Source organism: Chiloscyllium plagiosum, unplaced genomic scaffold (assembly GCF_037043375.1).
Source record: "Chiloscyllium plagiosum isolate Xiang-an unplaced genomic scaffold, Cpla_swu_hap1 HiC_scaffold_17, whole genome shotgun sequence".
NCBI lineage: Eukaryota > Metazoa > Chordata > Chondrichthyes > Orectolobiformes > Hemiscylliidae > Chiloscyllium > Chiloscyllium plagiosum.
Window position 1 is genome coordinate 77326811 of NW_028270155.1, and position 21758 is coordinate 77348568.

General features: G+C 41.0%; 1 protein-coding gene across 2 annotated transcripts; it reads right to left on the reverse strand.

Annotated features, from left to right (window-relative positions):
- Positions 1–666: 666 nt before the first annotated feature.
- Positions 667–17781, reverse strand: LOC122546058 (immunoglobulin lambda-1 light chain-like). Of its 2 annotated transcripts, XM_087995583.1 has the most exons (6): positions 17721–17781; positions 17214–17537; positions 9640–9837; positions 8203–8478; positions 3759–3869; positions 667–994 (listed from the first exon to the last, which is right to left on the reverse strand). In XM_087995583.1, exons 1-6 carry the CDS (start codon positions 17770–17772, stop codon positions 990–992), a joined length of 966 nt encoding a protein of 321 aa, XP_087851709.1. In that variant the 5' UTR covers positions 17773–17781; the 3' UTR covers positions 667–989. The 2 variants fall into 2 exon arrangements, with proteins under 2 accessions (XP_087851709.1, XP_087851710.1); XM_087995584.1 differs by lacking the exons at positions 667–994; positions 9640–9837 and adding an exon at positions 1151–1246 and having other exon boundaries at positions 17214–17737.
- Positions 17782–21758: the final 3977 nt, after the last annotated feature.

Consider the following 21758-nt stretch of genomic DNA (forward strand, 5'->3'; position numbering starts at 1 on the left):
ACTGGACAGTATTGTTCCACTGTGATGAAAATGATTTAAAGGAAGGTGTGGAAATGATACTTTGACTTCTGAGTGAGATGTGAACAACAGTCCAGAACTATATTTTTATTATTTGCAAGTCTCTCAATATATTGTGAAGAAGCTCTTTACACAGCAAATGTTTAGTGTAGAGAATTATCTATCAGATGGGTTTTTAGCTCTGATGAACATAGAGAAACTAACAGAGAAGTTTGATAGATGCATGATGTACAAATGTAAAAAGGATAGATTGGTGGATTCAGATTGATCAGGTTTGGGTGGAAAGTCAGTGAAGCTGAAAGGCTCAGAGACAGCAGTTGAGCCGAGTTGTCTGATTCTTCTGTGTGGAAGACTCAATACAAGGCTGCTATTTCCTAGGTTAGATTTAGATAAATAATCTAGTATCTAGTGTTATCAACAACTAACTGGCTACAAAAGGGGCATCCATTGTCTTTGATACCTTTCTTAACTGATGGTAATTAATAAAAAGGTTCCTTTATTTTACAGACATTGCTTTTCTAAAGAGTACAGAAACGCAGAAGTGAACGTATTGCTGCCTTTGTATAGTTGATTCTTTATCTCCTTTCTGATAAATGACAATGTGGTTTATAATAAACCCAATTCAAACAGGTAGACATAATAGGGGCATTTAAGCGACTGCTGGACATGCACATGGATAGCTGTGAATTGAGGGGTGCGTAGGTTAAGTTATTTATTTTACATTAGGATTAATCCTTGGCACAATATCGTGGGCCAAAGGGCCTGTTCTGTGCTGTACTTTTCTATGTTCTATGTAATATCTGTTCAAGAAGATGGCTTGACCCAGAGAAAATGGGACAGTTTGTTATGCAATCCTGGATTCTCTATTTGGCTTGCTTATCTTCATGTTTGCTATCTCTTTCCTAGTTGCTGTTTTTCGTAAATCGGTCATATCCAGAGACACGTAAATCAGATTAGCATCAGTCCCTTGTTTAATCTGTAAAAAGCAATAAGGAAACATCAAGAGCAGCTTCTATTCAAATTACTTCTTGTTATTATTCAATTTACATCAATGGGAATTGACACTTGTGTTGGAGCGGTCCTACTTAGAAAGCACAGTTGTGTTTTACAGTTGTACCTTTGCATACAAAGTTCGGTCTTCCTTTTGTCTGTTCTTTCTACTTCTCTTGTACTGACTGAAGTTTAGTGCAGCATAAGATAGAAGCCCCACCTCTCCTTCTTGTATTCTCTGAGGACAAATATTATAGTAACACCATCTGAGTCTTAAGTTGTAAATTATAACATAGCACCAAACATTGCTAACAATGCATGGTAGGATATTAAAGGATCAAAGGATAACACAGCATTGCTCATAGTGCTATTGTAAATGGCACTACCACATTTACCACATTTAGCCCCTAGCAATTTAGTCAAGCATACTGCCAGGTTAAGCTACAATTCAGATAAAATTCCTATCATTAAAGGAACATAGTCGTCTTTACCAGCAATAGAACAGGGTCTTTAATGAAATGCCTTTCTTCACCACCTTTGCACAATCTCCCACACTTGGAGTTGATAAACTGGCAGAGCTGTCTCATTGTAACATGTGGTTTCTGGTATACTTTAACATAATCAATGTTTACTTTAAGTTGACAAACATCAAACCTTGGAAAAATTAGATAAGCACACACATATGTATAAAGAATCAGCAGACTTTCTTTAGACTATCACATCACACCTTTTCAAATGGAAGTTTATGGTCATTTCAACTTGTGTCCTGAGAGATACCATGAGGGTGTGACCTCTTCCTCCACTATGATTATAACCGTGATAACTACACTGTCACCTTTTCGTGTTCTATTGTCTTTGCTGTTCACACTGCAGGCTCACTTTACATTCCATTTCACATGTCTCAGAGGTGTTACAACTCTTCTGCACCTTTACCGCCATTCACACAGCTTTTGCCTTTTGCTTTTAGCACCATTGCTACCTGTTCCATTGGATTCTTTGCCATCTGTCAACAGCAAAAGTGATGAGGAGGTGTCGGTGTCGGAGTGGGGTGGACAAAGTCAAAAATCACTCAACACCAGGTTATAGTCCAATTTGGACTTCCAAATAAACCTGTTGGATTATAACCTGATGTTGCATGATTTTTAACAGCGAAAGTGACCATTTTACAGCCCTTTTCATTTCTCAGCAACTTTCATATCAAACTTCAAAGTTAACTTTAATTCTCTCTCCATAGATACTGCTAAACCATTAATTTTCTTGAGCACGTCAGCTGTTCTTACATCCCTTTAAAGCCTGTTTATTTGCTTCTCATAACTTCCTTTTCTAAATGACCTCCTCCGCTGAATTGAGGTTATATTTAACAGTGAAGTTCTGTGATCCTTTCTCTCGACTTGCTGGCTCCATTTCAAGTTTAAGGTTCAATTACCAATGCTCATTCTGTTTGCTACCTCATCTGAAATTGAAAGAAAAGAGCAAGCTACTGTCTCAGTGCAGTAAAGCAAAGCTGCATCAGACTCACTTTCACTTCAGTAAATTCTTATCCAGATGCCGCAATTTATCCACACTTCAAAACTCATTAAGTAAAACTGAAACGTGCGCTTCTGAACACACGGTCATGAATGTAATTTTCAAATAATTTGCCAAAACGGGACAAAGGAGAATAATCATATCTGTGAATATTCTTTCACAATTAACGTGTCTAAAACTAGACTTGTGGCGTTAAACAATAAACCAAGTGCTCAGTTTGCACAATTGTTTAATATATAGATTAGATTAGATTAGATTAGATTACTTACAGTGTGGAAACAAGCCCTTCGGCCCAACAAGTCCACACTGACCCGCCGAAGCGTAACCCACCCAGACCCATTCTCCTACATTTACCCCTTTACCTAACACAATTCATCATAACAGAAATGATTGGGGCTGAATTTGAATAATGGTAGCAACCACTCAGTGCACAGGTACTGTACAACAGAATTGTTGCAAAATGATTAAATATCTTAGCCCTGGTGCTTTAACTGTTTCCCTGCATTGATTTCGCCTGTCCTGCTGAATAGCTGTTATACTTTGTGAGTGATCACTAGCCATGTGTATAGGGCAAAGGCAACATTGGGAACCCACAGACTTGGTGGGATCTGCTGTGATCTTGCAGCAGTTCAGGTGATAATGATGTATGTGTGTTGTACACTGTAAAAGCTTTCTACTTGGCAAAAACAAAAGTGATCATGAAACAAATCTGTTCTTCAAACTGGCTGTAATCTCTGGAGTTAACTGGAGTTATCCCGGTGCCTGTTAGAAAACAACATTTTCATCAAATATCAATTTCATCACAAACATAATTTGGCTTCATGTCAGTCAAAAGTTATGCCCTAATCAAGCAACATGGTCATTTGCATCATAAGTGCAAAGTTGCATTCACTTCTATTGTTGAATGAGAATAAGTTTATGTTCTATGTCACAATTATCTGATTGTAATTTACTGGGTTCAGATCACTGCCTTGCATTATCATAAGAATGAAATTGGGTTCATCTTTATTTTCAGGTTCAGAGAAATTAGCCTGAGGAATAGATCAGATTTCAGCTCCTTCTATCATTAGATTACTGGGTTTCAGAGGGACGACGCTCCCAACACAGTAGCGAATGAAAACCTACACCCCAGACGCGACTGGTTAATCTTCCTGACACCGCAGCATTGAGCTGTGACTGAATATCGAAATGCAATTCTGAAGATACATTGTGTCAAGTCTTACCTTTAATTGAATCTAATTTGCAATGTATCACAACAATTACTAGCATTAAAAGTAATAATCCTGCAACAGCACATCCAGCCTCCAATTCTTTTGGAAATGTACCAGTGTCAGCTAAAATGGGAGAACAAGTCAAATGTTAGCATCTTACAGAGCAGAAATTGCGGTGATTAATTAATTTCAGTTAAGACGTAGCACATATACTAAAGCAACTATCTCTCAGTGACTTACTCAGGAAATTCCATCTTTCCTCCCAATTTGTAACATTATTGTAATGGCTTTAAAAATGTTAAGTTCAACAAGGAATTAGGAACACTCATATGATCTATTTGTGTTAGTAAATCTTTAATCCTATTACTTGCCATATTTTAAACATGCGGTTTATTCTTATTTCAGTTGCTCATGGCTTGATGCTGCCACTTGAGAATATGCATTTGTTGCATATTCTTAGTATCTCTTGGAAGCAGATAGGAGTCAACTGCACGCTGTTGGCCTTGAGTCCATGTAAGCCAGACCAGAGAAGCATATCCATTTTATGACAATCAGTAGTAGTTTCATGGTGAACATTAATGAATACAGACATTCAATTTTATATGTTTTAAGTACATGGTCATTAAATTCTGAAAACTATCATGGTGAGACCTGAATCCTTTCAGATAGCGACAATGGCATTATCTCCCCTGTCTTTTTCTTTTTGTTCAAGACATGCAAGTGAATGCATCATTGTCAGCTTACTCTATTTGTTCCCCATCACTTGTACCTCTGTGCAGAAAAGTAAACTGATTAGAAAAAATGTTTGCTCACTGTGGAAATTAAATTGCATGGAGTTTAATCGCAGGCTGTGAGAAAAGCATTCCAGTGAGTGGCATCATAGGACCTGATACCACTGTGTGGATGACCTGGATTTCAATTCTGTTCCTCAGCACAGCATTATTTTTTGGATCACAGCCAAATAATATGCCAGATGATAGGTTTCAGTCCAGTGACTACAGGCCAGTCAGTCTATTTCAGAATGAAAATCATTAAACACTTTAACACATGGGGTACTTCAGAAGGTAGGAGATAAATGCTGATGAATGAAATTAACCACTGTTTATTAACAGCAGCTCAGATTTTATTAATTTAATTGAACTCTTTAATAAATTATGTGAGGGGCTTGATGAAGGTACTTATTTATCTAAATATGCAGATTCAAAAAGTCTTTGACACGATATCACTTGTTCGGAAATATCATGAACATAAGCCTCTGTGATTAAAAAGAGAGTGGTAAAATGGATAAGCAACTCCCAAAATGATTTCAGAATCAGCATCATGATTGGTGATTTCAATTTTAATTCTGTGACAATGTACATAGTGGTATTAACCAGCAGTGGATGTTAAAAGCATATAATACGCTTTGATGAGTTTGGTAACTTAGTTATAGAGGTCGTAACTTCCAAAAGTGAAGTTAAACAGCCCCCACTTGCAGCTAGAAAATACAATGCTTGTAACAATCCTATTTACAAGGAACAGATTTCAAAGAAATTTTTCGTTAGTCTAGAATCATGTTGAATGGAATCAGATGTGGAATAATATAAAGTTGTGCCCCTTGCCAGAAGGTTTGTGAAGAGGTAGAACGAAGGAATTTGTAGATTCTTAACTGTGTGACAGAAGCTAACCCTATCGCAGCTGTGAGATTAATGTATATTTAATCATTCCATAGGAGGTTGAATGTCAAGGCATTATGGGTATGCAAAAGAGATTTATAGAAGTGTGCCAGAGTGGTGGGGTTTCAGCTAGATGGGGCATCTACCAGTGTTCTTCTCAATATATGCAAAGCTACGAATAGAACGTAACAGAAGTTTTTATGTCTCGATGGTTTTGATGTGGTAAGTACAAAAGCTGTAGGTGAGTCTCATGTGACCTAGATGCATTGCTAATGAGCATGAGTGAACCAGATAGCATTAAAATTATAACATTGAATGAGTTTTTAAAAATAAATTGAGGTATAACATTTGCATAGGAAAGGAAGCAAAGCAGGTTAGTTGGTATAGTTGGACAGCTCTGTCAAATTTGGCACAAAGACATTAAACTGTGTTCTGTGCCATATGATCTTATCGATTTCAGGAAGTTTTCAACTTTCCATTAAACTCTTGCTGCAAATGTGGACTGAGCAAAGATGACTTCAGGTTACTCCCGACCACATTAAATTATGGCAGAAAACAAATATTCTAACACTTGAAGTGGGCCTGTGGTTTCCTGAAATGCATTCAAGCGCCCTACTCCTCCAAAATATATGGAATTCAAACAGCCTCTCCAGGTGCACACGGTCTAGCTCATTCAATATTTAACATCACCTCCCGATGCCTCTGCATTGGCAAGGAACACATCATTACAACAATTTTGCTTTTTTACATGAGGTTTTAAGATATTGCCTCTCTTCTGAAAATTATTTCACAATTGCTTCATCTCCCCTTATAACAAGTTATAGATGATGGGAGAATAAGGTTTAGAGAAGTCGAGCACTTCTTGATTAATTTATCCCTATGTTACTTATTAAAGCTCTACCTTTGCCCACAACATCACTAGAGTATGTATGACAATTTAGAATTTCCAACAAAATAGCACTCACAGTTTTCTGTGTGCAAAGTGGTTTACTTGATGCACATGTATTAGCCCTTCACTCACATTTTGTAACCCCAAGATCTGTTCTGAATTTCCAATCATTAAAATTTCTATCAAAACTCTACAAAGCATCATGGGAGCTGAAAATGTGTTGCTAGAAAAGCGCAGCAGGTCAGGCAGCATCCAAAGAACAGGAGAATCGACGTTTCGGGCATGAGCCCTTCTTCAGGAATGAGGAAAGTGTGCCCAGCAGGCTAAGATAAAAGGTAGGGAAGAGGGACTTGGGGGAGGGGCGTTGGAAATGCGATAGGTGGAAGGAGATCAAGGTGAGGGTGATAGGCCGGAGTGGGGTGGGGGCTGAGGAGTCAGGAAGAAGATTTCAGGTTAGGAAAGCGGTGCTGAGTTCGAGGGATTTGACTGAGACAAGGTGGGGGGAGGGGAAATGAGGAAACTGGTGAAATCTGAGTTCATCCCTTGTGGTTGGAAGGTTCCTCGGCAGAAGATGAGGCGCTCTTCCTCCAACCGTCGTGTTGCCATGGTCTGGCGATGGAGGAGTCCAAGGACCTGCATGTCCTTGGTGGAGTGGGAGGGGGAGTTGAAGTGTTGAGCCACGGGGTGGCTGGGTTGGTTAGTCCAGGTGTCCCAGAGGTGTTCTCTGAACTGTTCCGCAAGTAGCCGGCCTGTCTCCCCAATATAGAGAAGGCGACATCGGGTGCAGCAGATGCAATAGATGATGTGTGTGGAGGTGCAGGTGAATTTGTGGCGGATATGGAAGTATCCCTTTGGGCCTTGGAGGGAAGTAAGGGGGGGGAGGTGTGGGCGCAAGTTTTGCATTTCTTGCGGTTGCAGGGGAAGGTGCTGGTAGTGGAGGTTGGGTTGGTGGGGGGTATGGACCTGACGAGGGAGTCACGGAGGGAGTGGTCTTTTCGGAACGCTGATAGGGGAGGGGAGGGAAATATATCCCTGCTGGTGGGGTCCGTTTGGAGGTGGCGGAAATGACGGCGGATGATCTGCTATACATGGAGGTTGGTGGGGTGGTAGGTGAGGACCAGTGGGGTTGTGTTCTGGTGGCGGTTGGAGGGGCGGGCCTCAAGGGCGGAGGAGCGGGAAGTGGAAGAGATGCGGTGGAGGGCATCGTCGACCACGTCTGGGGGGGAAATTGCGGTCCTTGAAGAAGGAGGCCATTTGGGTTGTACAGATTTGGAACTGTGATAAAAGGTAGGGAGGAGGGACTTGGGGGAGTGGTGATAAAAGGTAGGGAGGAGGGACTTGGGGGAGTGGTGATAAAAGGTAGGGAGGAGGGACTTGGGGAGGGGTGATAAAAGGTAGGTAGGAGGGACTTGGGGGAGGGGTGATAAAAGGTAGGGAGGAGGGACTTGTGGGAGGGGTGATAAAAGGTAGGGAGGAGGGACTTGGGGGACGGCACATTTTCCTCATTCCTGAAGAAGGAGTTATGCCCGAAACGTCGATTCTCCTGTTCCTTGGATGCTGCCTGACCTGCTGCGCTTTTCCAGCAACACATTTTCAGCTCTGATCTCCAGCATCTGCAGTCCTCACTTTCTCCTCAAAGCATCATGGGACTCAGGAAAAACCCTGTTCATACCAGAATGAAATATTCTCCATTCACAGTAGATTATATGTCCAATAACAACATTCATATGATTCTCAAAAATACCACAATGTCCCACATCTTCTGAAGTGTTTTTGGCACTGCAATGAACAGAATGACATCTGTCAAACTCAGTTCATTCAGATTGATGTATGACAGGCTTGTAAAACAGGACAGTCCTCTATGTCTAACACATGTACCGTTCAAATGGTATTGTCAACCTAAGAATCTTACCCTGATCAAGAACTGCATAGCTGTCAATGGCTGGGACTTTGAGAGAAACATGAGAAACCTCACAGGTATACATCAATGCATTCTGCACAGGGCTGAGATAACTGGAAACTTGATATAATCCTTCCTTGTTCTGTTGTATGGTTGTGTTAATCCCAAACATAATTTCCATTTCATTTTCATACCACGTGATATTAAACTCCTTCGGAAAGAATCCAACTGTTGTACAGAGTAGTGTGAAATGGGACTGCTGAGTAATCTTCACAGGAGCTGGCGGCACTGGGATTTAATTAAAGGAAACTTGTTAAAATTGTTTCTTTTAGGTCATATTTAAAAACGCAAAGAATGTCAATTTTAAAGTTTCACAATTAGTGCTTAAGACACAGACCGAACATTCCTACTTCTGGAAGAAATGTCTGGGTTCAAATCTGACCTCAAGTTAGATGTCCACTGAGTGTATTGTAACAAGTTGAGTAAAACAAATCAAGGTTTACATTGTAATAGCTGGTGTATCGTGGTTATTTATTGTTAGGTCAGGTTTCATTTAACAATTAATAACACGCTTGCTTTCCCTCAATACAGGCTGAGGATGGATCCTAATGTTAGCACTCAGACTAATTTATGACCCATTCAATTGAAATCCAGCAATGCAAATTTTTTTAATACACTTCAGACATCTTATCATTATTAAAACCTTTGGTTGCTTTTATCCCTTGATCGGATGTTCATATCATTGGCAAGGTGAACATTTATACTCCATTCCTAGTTTCTCTTGAGCAATTATGAAGAGAAATCATTGCATTCTAGAAATCACTGTAGTCTCTGAGGTGAACATGCTGCCATAGGATTTCCAGCATTCTACTACAGCAATTATGAAGGATCAGTCAAATCTGCTTAATACACATTATCCATTTCAATAATGCAATAAGGAGGCATTGCATTCTGTAAAATAGTTTCACAGAGTGAATTGTAGCTGCACAAAAATATAAAAAGAATTTTCCTGATTCCAGCCTGTTATTGAAAGAAATCTCAGGAAGGGGATACGCAACTAAATGGGTTTACTTCTGAAATAATGTACATCATTTGAAGCATTTTCATTTTCTATAGAATTAAGTTCCCATATTTTTCTCAGTTCAGATATCTTGAATAAAATAAAATTACACAGGTAAACAAAACATAAAATGAATTGCACTGTTACAGAAGTTCTTGTCTAACCTTGACTCATAGAATAGTTACAAAACCAAAGAAAAACACATGGTTTGTAGTTTCAGCGTGACTTAATGCGACTTCAATTCTACAAATTAATTTCCTTCCTTTTACCTTACAGTTTGTGGAAGTTGCTAACTGCAGAAAAGGTCCAATCGTACCATGTAAAACTAAATTGAATCTGTTTGTAACTTCCATATTCTTACAGTCGCTAATTATAAAGTTCTTTCTCACCGTTGCTTCTTTGCCAGATCTTTATCATCATGTTCCTCTGATTTGTTAGCTCCATCAACCATCTTCTTTTCTTTCTACCAAAATTGTGGAGACTACTGATGTTGTTGGATATTCCTTTTAACTCATGTCTAACTATTTTCCTCATCATGGATAAATGCAGAGTATTGCCAATCAAACAACTAGCAGAATGTCCACAACCTGGAAACATACTCATGAATATTTTTATGCTTGTTTTCTAATGATACAGGTCATTGTTAAAATTAAATTCTTAGAATTGTGACAGATAAATGCTGGCCAGCCAGCGACATCCAAATCCCGCAAATGAATTTTAAAGAATCGGTTTACTTTATTTATTTTCTATGCTCCCGAAGCCAGTGTGAACCTGAAAATACTGCAGATTTTTGTCCTAATTATCTCCCTATGGACATTTTTTTTCCTCTGAACCAAATTATTACTCAGCACTACATCCAGCAGTGATTCTTTCCTTATTAGATTGAATGTACTCTGATATTGAAACCGTCTATGAACTCTTGCAGTTAGCTTTGTTGATATACGAGTCCATGCTCAGATATTGAGTGCTTCAAAACAACTAACACAATTCTTGCAGTTTGTCAAAACGTATGCTTTAAATTTGTACTGATTTTGTTCCTTCTAGATAGTTGTCTACAGAATGCATCAAACAAATCAATAGTACAAGTTTGTCTTCACAGCCGTAACCTAAGAAGATCATGGAACAGAAAATAGTACAGCACAGTACAGTCCCTTCGACCTTCGATGTTGTGCCGACCTTTATCCTACTCTAACATCAAACTAACCTACAGACCTTACATTTTACTATCATCCATGTGCCTATCCAAGAGTCGCTTAAATTCCCCGAATGTATCTGCTTCTACTACAACCGCTGGCAGTGCATTCCATGTACCCACCACTCTCTGTGTAAAGAATCTACCTTTGACATCTCCCGCAAACATTGCTGCAATTACCTTAAAATTATGCTACCTCATGATAGCCATTTCTGCCCTGGGAAAAAAAAAAGTCTGACTATCCATCTATGCCTCCAATAATCTTGTACACCTCAATGAGGTCAACCCCCCCAACCCTTCTACGCTCCAATAAGAAAAACCCTAGCGCTCTCAATGTTTTATTATAAGTGGCAGCAAACTGGTAAATCTCCTTTGCACCCTCTCTAAAACTTCCATATCCTTCCTATAATGAGGTGACCAGAACTGAACGCATTATTCTAAGTCTGTCCTAACCAGAGCTTTATAGAGCTGCACATAAATTTGCCGCTCTTAAACTCAATCTCCTTGTTAATGAAAGCCAATACACCTTCTGCCTTCTTAAAAACCCTGTCAACTTGCAAGTCAACTTTGAGAGATGTATGGACGTGGACCCCAAGATCTCTCTTTTCCTCTACACTGCCAAGAATCCTGCCTTTAACCCTGGATTGTGCATTCAAAGTCGACCTTCAAAAATGAATCAGTTCACACTTTTCCAGGTTGCACTCCATCTTTTACTTATCAGCCCAGCTCTGCATCCTGTCAATGTCCTGTTACAACCTAGAACAGAACTCCACACTATCCACAACTCCACCAACCTTCCCGTATCAGCAAACTTACTAACTTGAATCAGAGTTATTTCTTCGAGCAGAAAGTGAGGTCTGCAGATGCTGGAGATCAAAGTTGAAACTTTATTGCTGGAACAGCACAGCAGGTCAGGCAGCATCCAGGGAACAGGAGATTCGACGTTTCGGGCACAGGCCCTTGTTCAGGAATTCCTGAAGAAGGGCCTGTGCCCGAAACGTCGAATCTCCTGTTCCCTGGATGCTGCCTGACCTGCTGTGCTGTTCCAGCAATAAAGTTTCAACTCAGAGTTATTTCTAAAAATCACAAGCAGCAGAGGTCCCAAACCAAATCCCTGCAGAACACCACTGATCCCCAAGCTCCAGCCTGAATATTTTACATTTATTCCCACCTTCTGTCTTCTATGGGTAGCTAATTCTGTGTCCAGACAGCCAAATTCCATATATCCCATGTCTCATTAATTTCTTAAAGGGAAACTTATCAAACACGTTGCTAACATCCACATGCACCACATCCCCTGCTCCATCTTAATTCATGTGTTTTTTCACACCCCTCAATGTATTCAATAAGGCTTGTGAGGCATAAACTGCCACTCACAAACCCACACTGATGATCTCCAACCAAGCAAGCTTTTCGAAAGAATCCTGTCTCTCAGAATCCTCTCCAATAATTTGCCCATCACCAGTGTAAGACTGACTGTTCTGTAATGCCCTATTGTCTTTCCAGGACAAGGGAATTACATTTGTCACCTTCCAATCATTGAGTACTAATGTAGTGGATAGTGAGTACACAAACAGAATTGACAAAGGTGCAGCAATGTTATCATTTGCTTCCTGCATTATTCTTGGACATATCCCATCTGGCCCAGAGGACTTGTCTATCCTCATAATTTCCAGCACATCCTCCTTCTTAACATCAACCTATTTGAACATATCAGCCAGTTTCACACGTCCTCTCAAACAACAAGTTCCCTCTACTATTGAATACACAAGAAAAGTACTCTTTAAGGACCTCTGATACCTCCTTCGACTTCAGGCACAAAATCTTCTATTCTCCTCAATTGGCCCTACCTTCACTCTGGCCATCCTCTCCTTCCTCACATCAATATGAAATGCCTTGGGATTTTTCTTAGTCCTACCCACCAACTTTTTCTCATGTCCCCTTCTCGCTCTTCTAAGTCCATTCTGCAGTTCCTTCTTGGCTACCATGTAACCTTGGAGAGCCCTGTCTGATAGTTTCTTCCACAACCTTAAGTAAGCTTGCTTCTTCCGCTTGTTCCACAACGTTTTTTCAACCACAGTTCATTCATCTACCATCCCTTCCTTTCCTCAGTGGGACAAATCTATCCAGCATGTACAGCAGGCACTTCCTAAACAATTTCCACATTTCTGTCATACATTTCCCTGAGAATATCTGCTCCCAATTTATGCTCCACAGTTCCTGTCTAATGGCATTGTAATTCCATTTCCTGCAATTAAATACTTTCACATACTGTCTACTCCTATCCCTCTCCATGAGTATTGTAAAGACCAGGGAGTTGTGATGACTATCACCGAAATGCTCTCCCACCAAGAGACCTAACACATGACCTGGTTCATTGCCAAGCCCCAAATCCAATATTGCCTTCCCTCTAGTTGGCCAATTCTAAATACTGAATCAAGAATCCTTCTTGAACACACCTGACAAAATCTGCTCTATTCAAACTACTTGCATTAAGGAAGTTCCAAACAATATTACGGAAGTTGAAGTCACCCATGACAACACTCCTGTTACTTCTGCACCTTTCCAAAATCTGCCTCCCAACCTGCTCCTCCGTGTCTCTGTTGCTACTGTGGGGCCTAGAAAACTCCCAATAAAGTGACTGCTCCTTTCCTGTTTCTAACCCCACCCATACTGACTCAGTAGATAAACCCCCTCAATGACTTCCCTTTCTGCAGCTGTTATGCTATCCCTGAAGAGCAATGTCACTCCCCAGCTTTTATTATCTCACTCTCTATTCCTTTTTAAGCATTAATCCACAGAAGATCTAACAACCATTCTTGCCCGTGTGATATCCAAGTATTTGTAACAGCCACAACAGTGTAGCTCCAAGTACTGATCTATGCTCTAAATTCATCACCGTTATTGCTGACACTTATTGTGTGCAAATGGATACACTTCAACTGATCACACTGAGTGAAACTTTGCCTTATCAACTGTGTGTTCTTTCTTATCCACTCTCTGCATGCTCTACCTGCCTGTTCACCAACTACCTCATCCTCTGGTCTATAGTTACTGTTTGCAACTTCCCCCCCCACCCCCCCCCCCCCCCCTCCCCCACCACCAAACTAGTTTAAACCCTCCCAAAGAGCTCCAGCAAACCTCCTGCCCAGGACATTGATACCACTTCAGTTCAGTTGCAGCCGTGACATAATTCTCTCCTCCTCCTATCTGGAATGCCTTATATCTCCTGTGTTCCAATGCACTGGCAGATCAACACTGATAACTTATTTTATTCATTGGCTACTATTCTTTAACAGCTGGTATCTGGCAACAGTACTACCCAGATCTATCTCTGTATTCAAGAAACAAAGAATGGAGGTGCTGGAAATCAGGAACAAAATCAGAAACTTCTGGAAAATGACAGCAGATCTGGAACCACCTGTGGAGAAAATGCAAGTTAACATTTCAGATCCAATAACCCTTCTTCTGACCCTTCTTCAGAACATTCACTGGACACGAAACATTAATTCTGCTTTGCCTCCACGAATTCTGTCAGACCTGCTGAGTTTTTCCAGCAATTTCTTTGTCCATCCTCTAACAAGCCAGTTGCCTGTTACTACTGTGACAAGGCCTCTATTCTTGCAGAGAGAGAGAGAGAGTGAGAGAGACTGGGTGACAGGTGCCACAGTCTGTGAGAAGATAATAAACAACCCGTGAAGCCTATGTCTTTATTTTTTAGGGCTGGATCAGTAGAAACTGTCTGAATGTGTTTGGTCAAGCTCCCACCCACAAAACCAGGGATTTGTAGGCTTTAGTTTTCAGGACCCTGGCTTTTGTCTGTAATCGAAACAGTGAAAAATGGCATCCATTTCTTCATTCAGGAATGACAACTGCTGCTAAAAACTAAAAACGACAAATCCCTCATTCTGTGGGTGGGAGCTTGACCAAACCCATTCAGGCTGTTTCAAATGTTCCAGCTTTAAAAAGAAATACTAAAATTTCATAAGATGTTTACTGCTCAAAGACTGCTCAGTGCCTGTCCCCCTATCTCTCTCTAGAAGAAACCAAGATAAACACACCTCTCAATGCCTCTTTTTACAGGTTTATCATTGTTTTTACACAGTCACTCCCTAATTAGCTATCACTCCCTAATTCACCATAGCCATCTCATGCTTCATATTTTCCTTTATTTAAGCTCAGGAGTTGATTCCCAATGTCACTCTCTAACTTAATGAAGAATTCTATTATCCTATGGCCACTATTCCCCAAGGAATCTTGCACAGCTAGATTATCAACTATTCCTTTTCATACCCAATTGAGGACGGCCTGCTTTCCCACTGGTTCCTCAATGAATTAACCAAGAAAACTATCGGATGCACACTCCATGAATTTTGCCTTGAGGGTAGTGTCATTGACTTGATTTGCCCAAACAAGCCGCAGAGCATGTCACCCTTAATTACAGCTGCACTTTTATTTCTTGCGATTCTAATTTCCTGTTTAAAGCTTCTCCAGAATTGTGCCATCAGTTGGGGGCTTTTGAACATATGCAAAGTCATTTTCTGCCCCTTGGTGTTTCTAAGTTCTACCCATACAGATTCCACTTTATGTAAGCTAGCATCCCGCCTCAATGTTATGTTATTGACGTTTTTCACCAACACAGCCATCCAACTTCATTTTGCTATCTGTTTGTCCTTCCTAAAAACTTAACACCCTGGATATTCAATTCCTATTCCTCATCTGCAATGTCAGTCTCTGTAATCTTAACTATATTATAAGTATCTTAAATTTCTACTTGCATGACTCATTAATCCACTGTATTGGGAATGCCATGTGCATTAGAACACAAGGTCTTAAGGTTTGACTTTTTAAGAATTTGGTCTGCTCACAATATTTTGCAATGTAGTCCTGATTGATTCTTGTCCTTGAATTCTCTGGTTTTCACTTTTCTTAGTTTCCATTTTGTCTGTTTTTTTTCTCCCTTATTTTGGTCTTTTATATCTCTCTGAACAGTTCCTAAGACCCTGACGTTTTAGTTTTAATGCTGCTCAACCCCACTAACTAATACTCCTCTCAGGTCATCAATTCTGATTCTGCCCAGGTAAATCAATGCAGTCTATATTGGTTCAATCTCCCTCAAAATTGGTCAGAATGTCCTCAGAATCTGAAACCTTTCCCCTCACACATTCTCTCCAGTCATGTATTATTGTGGATTATAAGTATTTGATGTATGAGCACTAATCCGATATTCTAGTTGCAATTCAACCGTCCAAAAAGTTATCAATTTATTCTGATTTGTTGTCATGAATCAATCTCAATGTGTGCTAATGAACCCCCCTCCCTCAGAAATACCTCACACTATTACCTGTCTTTCTTAGTAATCCAAGGTGCCAAACTAATGCCCCATGAACATGGATCCAAATCTGACCAACGTTGGAAATCTGAGGAACCATGTTTAACTTGTATAACTAACTTAAATTGAATTCTTTAATTATTAGTCTTTGAGTGTTTAATCATTCAAGAGTCAGTTATGTCAATAATTTCAACTATCACTGACTGTTGTAAAAACTAATCTGATTCAAATGCTTTCCTTCAGGATGAATTCTGCTACACTGCCACAATCTGGCCAAAATATAAGTCAGTCGTGTCAACAATGAGATGGTCCATTAACTAAATAATTCAGTTAAGTCAAAAGAAAATGGGCAACAAATGTTGGCATACCCATAGATGACCACCTCCAACAAATAAACAAACAAATACCATCATACAATGAAGTTCTGAGTAAGATACATAACCAAATTAGGTAAATGTGTAAGAAGCTTGGAGATTAATTATAAAATATGATGTAAAACACTTTGGTGTACAAATAGTTAAATGGAATATTTTTGAAATGTGCAATAATCTGAAGTCCAGGTGCTCAGAGGTATTTGTGTGCTCTCCTACAAGGAACAGGGAAAGTCCGAATACAGGTGGAGCAGGAAAGTAAGAAGGAAGAGTGCAAGGGGACAGCAACTACAAAGGTATAAATAAGCATTTGTACAATTTCACAGTGCTTTGTGCAGATCATTTATAAAATACTCTACTTAATTTGGTCTCTCAATACTTTAGAAAGTTTGTATTTGAATTGGAGGAAGAGTAGAGATATTTCTCTCCGTGATTTGGGAATTGTCCTGTACTGAGGGGATAAGAATTTTGCGTCTATATTATTTGGAGTTTGGGGCGATCAGAGTTGATTTCATTGAAATATATAATGTTCTGAACGGGCTCGACGGGTTAAAGATGAGTAATTGATGGCACATACTGGAGAATCTGGAACGGGAGCAGAGTCTTTTGTTAAGAAGTTGACCATCTGAACAAAGCGAAGAAGAATTGTCGATACTCAAAGCATTGAGAATCCTCACTTAGATTTAAAAAAAAAACTTCATTATCACTGATGAAATATTTTTGAATTTATCCATTAGAGCACGATTTTACCTCATTAACCACACACAGCAGCGATTCAAGAATATTTCCCTCTGCGAGAGATTCAAAGAGATATCGGATTATCAAAGAATGGTGATTCAATGCCAGAACATTGACTAAGATCACTAAAAATATATTTCAATGAAAACTATAAAGAGAACTTGTCCCGAAGCGCTAACTCTGATTTCTCTCGACCGAGTCTGCCAAACCTGCTGCGGTATTCCAGCAATTTCTGTTTTTGTTCCTGACTTCCACCAACTGCAATTCTTTCGGCTTTTTATACATCTGCAGAATCCTCCCCTTGCGCTTTCCGCAGTCAGTATCACTCACCGTACACAATAAGCTCAGTCCCATTCCCAGAGGAAACTTTCTGTTTCCAGTTTGCCACGCTGCAATAATAGACTCCGGCGTCCTGAAAATCCACATTCAGCAGGTGGAGCTCGGCAGCTGTTTGCTCTAAAGGTATCACCACCGTCCTGTTGTCTTCTGCTGAGGGTTTATATGTCCCGTCCTGGTTTCGTCTCCACCAGGAAACATCCAGCCGTGCTTTGGTATCGAAAAGTGTGTAAGAGCAATTCATGGAGACATTTTCACCTTTCAATGAAGTTATACGGGCGGGGAACTGGAACATCTGGAGAAAGCTCCCATCAGCCACTGTCAGAAATAAGCACATGAGCAGACAATGATTGGTCAGCCTATTGTTGAGGGAGAAATGTATTAATAAATATAAGGATAAAAGTTTTTTTTGAAGTAGCGACATATACATTGAAAGAAATAATGTGTGCACAATTCCAATGCCTCTTAATATTTATTTAACCTGTGTAAGTATATATGTACCTGTGTAAATGCCGACGACAGAGATATACCACAGAACAATCAACACTCCCATTTCAGCAAACTCGATCGATTCACTGTAAATTAGCAGGACACGTTATTGAGAAGAGACATGGAGGTAATGTGGCATTGAGCGGGCTGTGATGGAGTGTTTGACAAAGCGAATGAAACCGACCTTCGATGCATTAATGGTTTTACTTTGATGTTAGATGTAAGAACACAGCGTGGGAGTTAAAAACACCTCACATACTGCTGCTCTTCAAGAGAAGATGGAACATTTTCTCATCACGTGATAGTTTCCGAACCGATGCAGCGTGGATAAAATGCAGACCTGACCATCCCGTCACAGACACTTGTTGTGCAGATGTGGTGAGCGCGCTGTCCAATTTCACCACAAGGTTTAGCGTGAGAGAACTGAGACTATCAAGCGGAAACACAAATGGGTGAGAAGACAACATCGTATCATTTTGGAAAGTTCCATCAAGATCATTAAACAGGACTCTGGAAAATGAGAATATCGTAGAGGAGAAGAATGACATACGGGCTATTAAACTTGAAAGGATTACGGTAAGTATGGAAGAGATGTTATCAATTCTCGAAGGAGTGAAAATAGACAAGTCCCCTAGGTCAGATAGGATTTATCCAAGGATTCTCTGGGAAGCTAGAAAAGGAGAATGCCAAGCCTTTGGCCCTGATCTTTCAGTCATCATTGCCGACAAGTTTAGTATCAGAGGACTGGAGGATTGCAAATGTTGTGCCCCGTGTTCAAGAAGGGCAGTGGAGATGACCTAGGTGTTTATAGATGAGTAAGCCTTACGTCGGCTCCAGGAAAAGTTTTGGAAAGGACTATGAGAGATTGGATTTTAAATCAACGTGCAAGCAACTATTTGATTGCAATAGTCAACATGGATTTGTCAAGGGAAGGTCATGTCTCACAAACCTCATTGAGTATTTTGAGAAGGTGATCAAGCATGTGGATGAGGGTAGGGCAGTTGCCGTGGTGTACATGGACTTCAGAAAGGCCTTTGATAAGGTTCCACATGGTAGGCTGTTAGAGAAAATGCTGAGGCATGGGATTAAGAGTAATTTAGCAGTTTGGATTATAAACTGGCTTTCTGTAAAAATGCAGTGAGTGGTGGTTGATGAAAAATATTTAGCCTGGAATCCAGTTACTAGTGGTGTGCCAAAGGATTTGTTTTGGGACCAGTGCTGTTTCTCATTTTGATAAGTGACTTGGATGCAGGCACAGTTGGATGGGTTAGTAAGTTTGCAAATAACACTAAAGTCGGTGGAGTGGTGGACAGTGTGGAAGAATGTTGCAGGTTGCAGATTGACTTGGATAAATTGCAGAATTGGGCTGAGAGGTGGCAAATGGAGCTCAATGGAGATAAATGTGAGGTGATTCACTTTGAGAAGAATAACAGGATGGCAGAATACTGGGTCAATGGAAACATTCTTGGTTGTGTGGATGTGCTGAGGGATCTTGGAGACCATATACATACATCCCTGAAAGTTGCCATCCAGGTTAATCGTGCTCTTAAGATGGCATGCAGTGTGTTAGGTTTTATTGGAAGAGGCATTGAGTTCTGGAGCTGTAATATCATGTTCCAACTATACAAATGCCAGTGAGGCCGCACTTGGAATATTGTGTACAGATCTGGTCACCCCATTACAGGAAGGCTATGGAAGCATTGGAAAAGATGAAGCAGAGATTTACTAGGATGCTGTCTGGTCAGGTGGGAATGTCTTATGAGGAAAGGCTGAGAGACTTGGGGTCAAGGAGGGAATGGTCTCTGGTCTCCCCAGATAGGGGTGAGGAAGGTAATCTTTCCCTGGTGGTGGGATTTGTTTGTAGGTGGTGGAAATGGCGATGGATGATGCGTTGTGTCCGCAGGTTGGTCAGGTGGAAGGTGAGGACCAGGGGCGTTCTGTCCTTGTTGCGATTTGGAAGGGTGGCATTCAAGAATGGAGGTGTGTAAAGTGGAGGAAATGTGCTGGATGTTATTGTTGACCACATAGGAGGGGAAATTGCAGTCCTTGAAGAATGAGGCCATCTTAGATGTTCTATGATTGAATTGGTCCTCCTGGGAGCTGATGCAGCAGAGGCGCAGGAATTGTGAGTGAAGAATAGCATTTTTACAGGAGGCAGGGTGGGAGGAGGTGTTGTCCAGTCAGCTGTGGGAGTCAGTGGGTTTGAAATAGATGTCCATGTGAGTTTGTCACCACAAATGGAAATAGAGAGGTCCAGGAAGGGTGTGAGCTGTCCGAGATGAACTTGAGGTCAGGGTGGAAGGTCTTTGTGCAGTTGATGAACTGTTCGACCTCCTCGTGGTTGCATTAGGTTGTGCTGATACAGTCATTGATGTAGTGGTGGGAAAGATGGAGAATGATGCTAGTGTAGCTGCTGAAAATGGACTGTGTCTGTACCCGATGAAGAGCAGGCATAGCTGGGGCACGTGCAAGTTACCATGGCTGCCCTTTTTGTCTGGATGAAGTGGGGGGATTCGAAGGAGAAGTTGCTGAGGGTGAGGATCAGTTCAACCAATCGGATGAGTGTGTCAGTGGAAGAGTACTGGTTGGATCAGCAGGAGAGGAAGATATGAAGAGCTTGGAGGCCTTCGCCATGGCAGGTAGGTGTGTATGGGGACTGAATAACCATGATGAAGATAAGGCATTCGAGGCCATGGAAATAAAAGTTATGGAGGAGGTGGAGTGCATGGATGATGTCCCGAACATATGTGGGGAGATCCTGGAACAAAGGGGGATAGAATAGTGTCAAGGTATGTAGAGATAAGTTCGGTGGGCAGGAGCAAGCTGAGACAATGGGTCAACGGGGGCAATCAGGTTTGTGAATTTTAGGTAGGAGGTAGAACTGAACAGTGCAGGGATCCCAAACAATGAGGTTGGAGACTGTCAGTGGGAGATCCCTTTAGCCAAACTCTAGGTGCACGATGTAGGATGACGAATGCCTCATCTTCCACCTTGTGACCGTCCAACCATATGGGAATCATGTAGATTTCACCAGTTTGTTCATTTCCCCCACCTTATCTCAGATCCAACCTTCCAACTTGGCACTGCCCTCTTGAACTGTCCTACTTGTCCACCCTCCTTTCTAACCTATCACCATCATCCCACACCTTCATCTTCCTAACACATTCCAGCTACCTTTCCCTTCATCCCAACTCCCTCCTATTTATCTCACAGTCCCTTGGCCACCCTCCCATTCCTGATGAATGACGAAGTGTGGCTGATGTTTATGATAGGTAAATGATCTTACCCATGACTGCATTTAATTGCTGGCATCTGGGCGATGCTGTTGGCTAGTGGCTGGATATTGTTTCTGATTGGGTGTGACCATAGGTTCTACTTTGCTGGAAAATGGATGCTTTCTGTGATAGTTCAGACTTCCTGCTGGTAAGTGATTAATGCTTCTGGCTGTAACAGAATGTGGCTGAGAGCTTGGTATTTCCGATCGCGACTGGGTGATGATGGGTGTCATTGAAGCTGGGGTGTCATGCGTGGGAGGATAAGCTCAGGTTGCACTGATGAAGAATCTGTAAGTCTGCTCAGCCACATTCTGTTCTGTCGAACTGCAAAGCTTTTTTGCTGTAAACTGAACTCTGGCGTGGCGTTGATTGTCTCTCTTCTACTGGTTTAATAATGCTACTTGTGACTGGTCAATGTTAGTGCTGACGCCTGGGTGAAACTAGTGCTGATGACCTGACACCATGACTGATGCTTGTGCGTGACCACCAGAGACTGGTTATCTGCTTCAGGTGCTTCAGGTATTCACAAAAGAGCTCATAATCAATCTGAAACACTCGCTGCTTAAAATATACTGTTCTCAGCATCACTGTTCAATTGTGTGTTGATCAACAGAATGCTGCTGGTGACTGAATGATCCCATTAGCAAAAACCTGAAGGTGCCACTGAGTATATGATAATCTTGTTCATCAATGTGGGAAGGTCCTTCTCCACGCTGGGTCATAGAGTTTCTGATGATTAGTTGATACAATGTTCGTGAATTGTTTATAGTGATCC

Excerpts from the sequence above, each read along its gene's own strand:
- LOC122546058 (XM_087995583.1), bottom strand. The coding sequence starts at position 17,772 with ATGGGAGTGTTGATTGTTCTGTGGTATATCTCTGTCGTCGGCATTTAC. Across the intron at positions 8,479-9,639 it reads GATCTGGCAAAGAAGCAACG|TGCCGCCAGCTCCTGTGAAG; the intron begins GTGAGAAAGAAC and ends ATTAAATCCCAG. Across the intron at positions 3,870-8,202 it reads CTATGCAGTTCTTGATCAGG|CTGACACTGGTACATTTCCA; the intron begins GTAAGATTCTTA and ends CTCCCATTTTAG.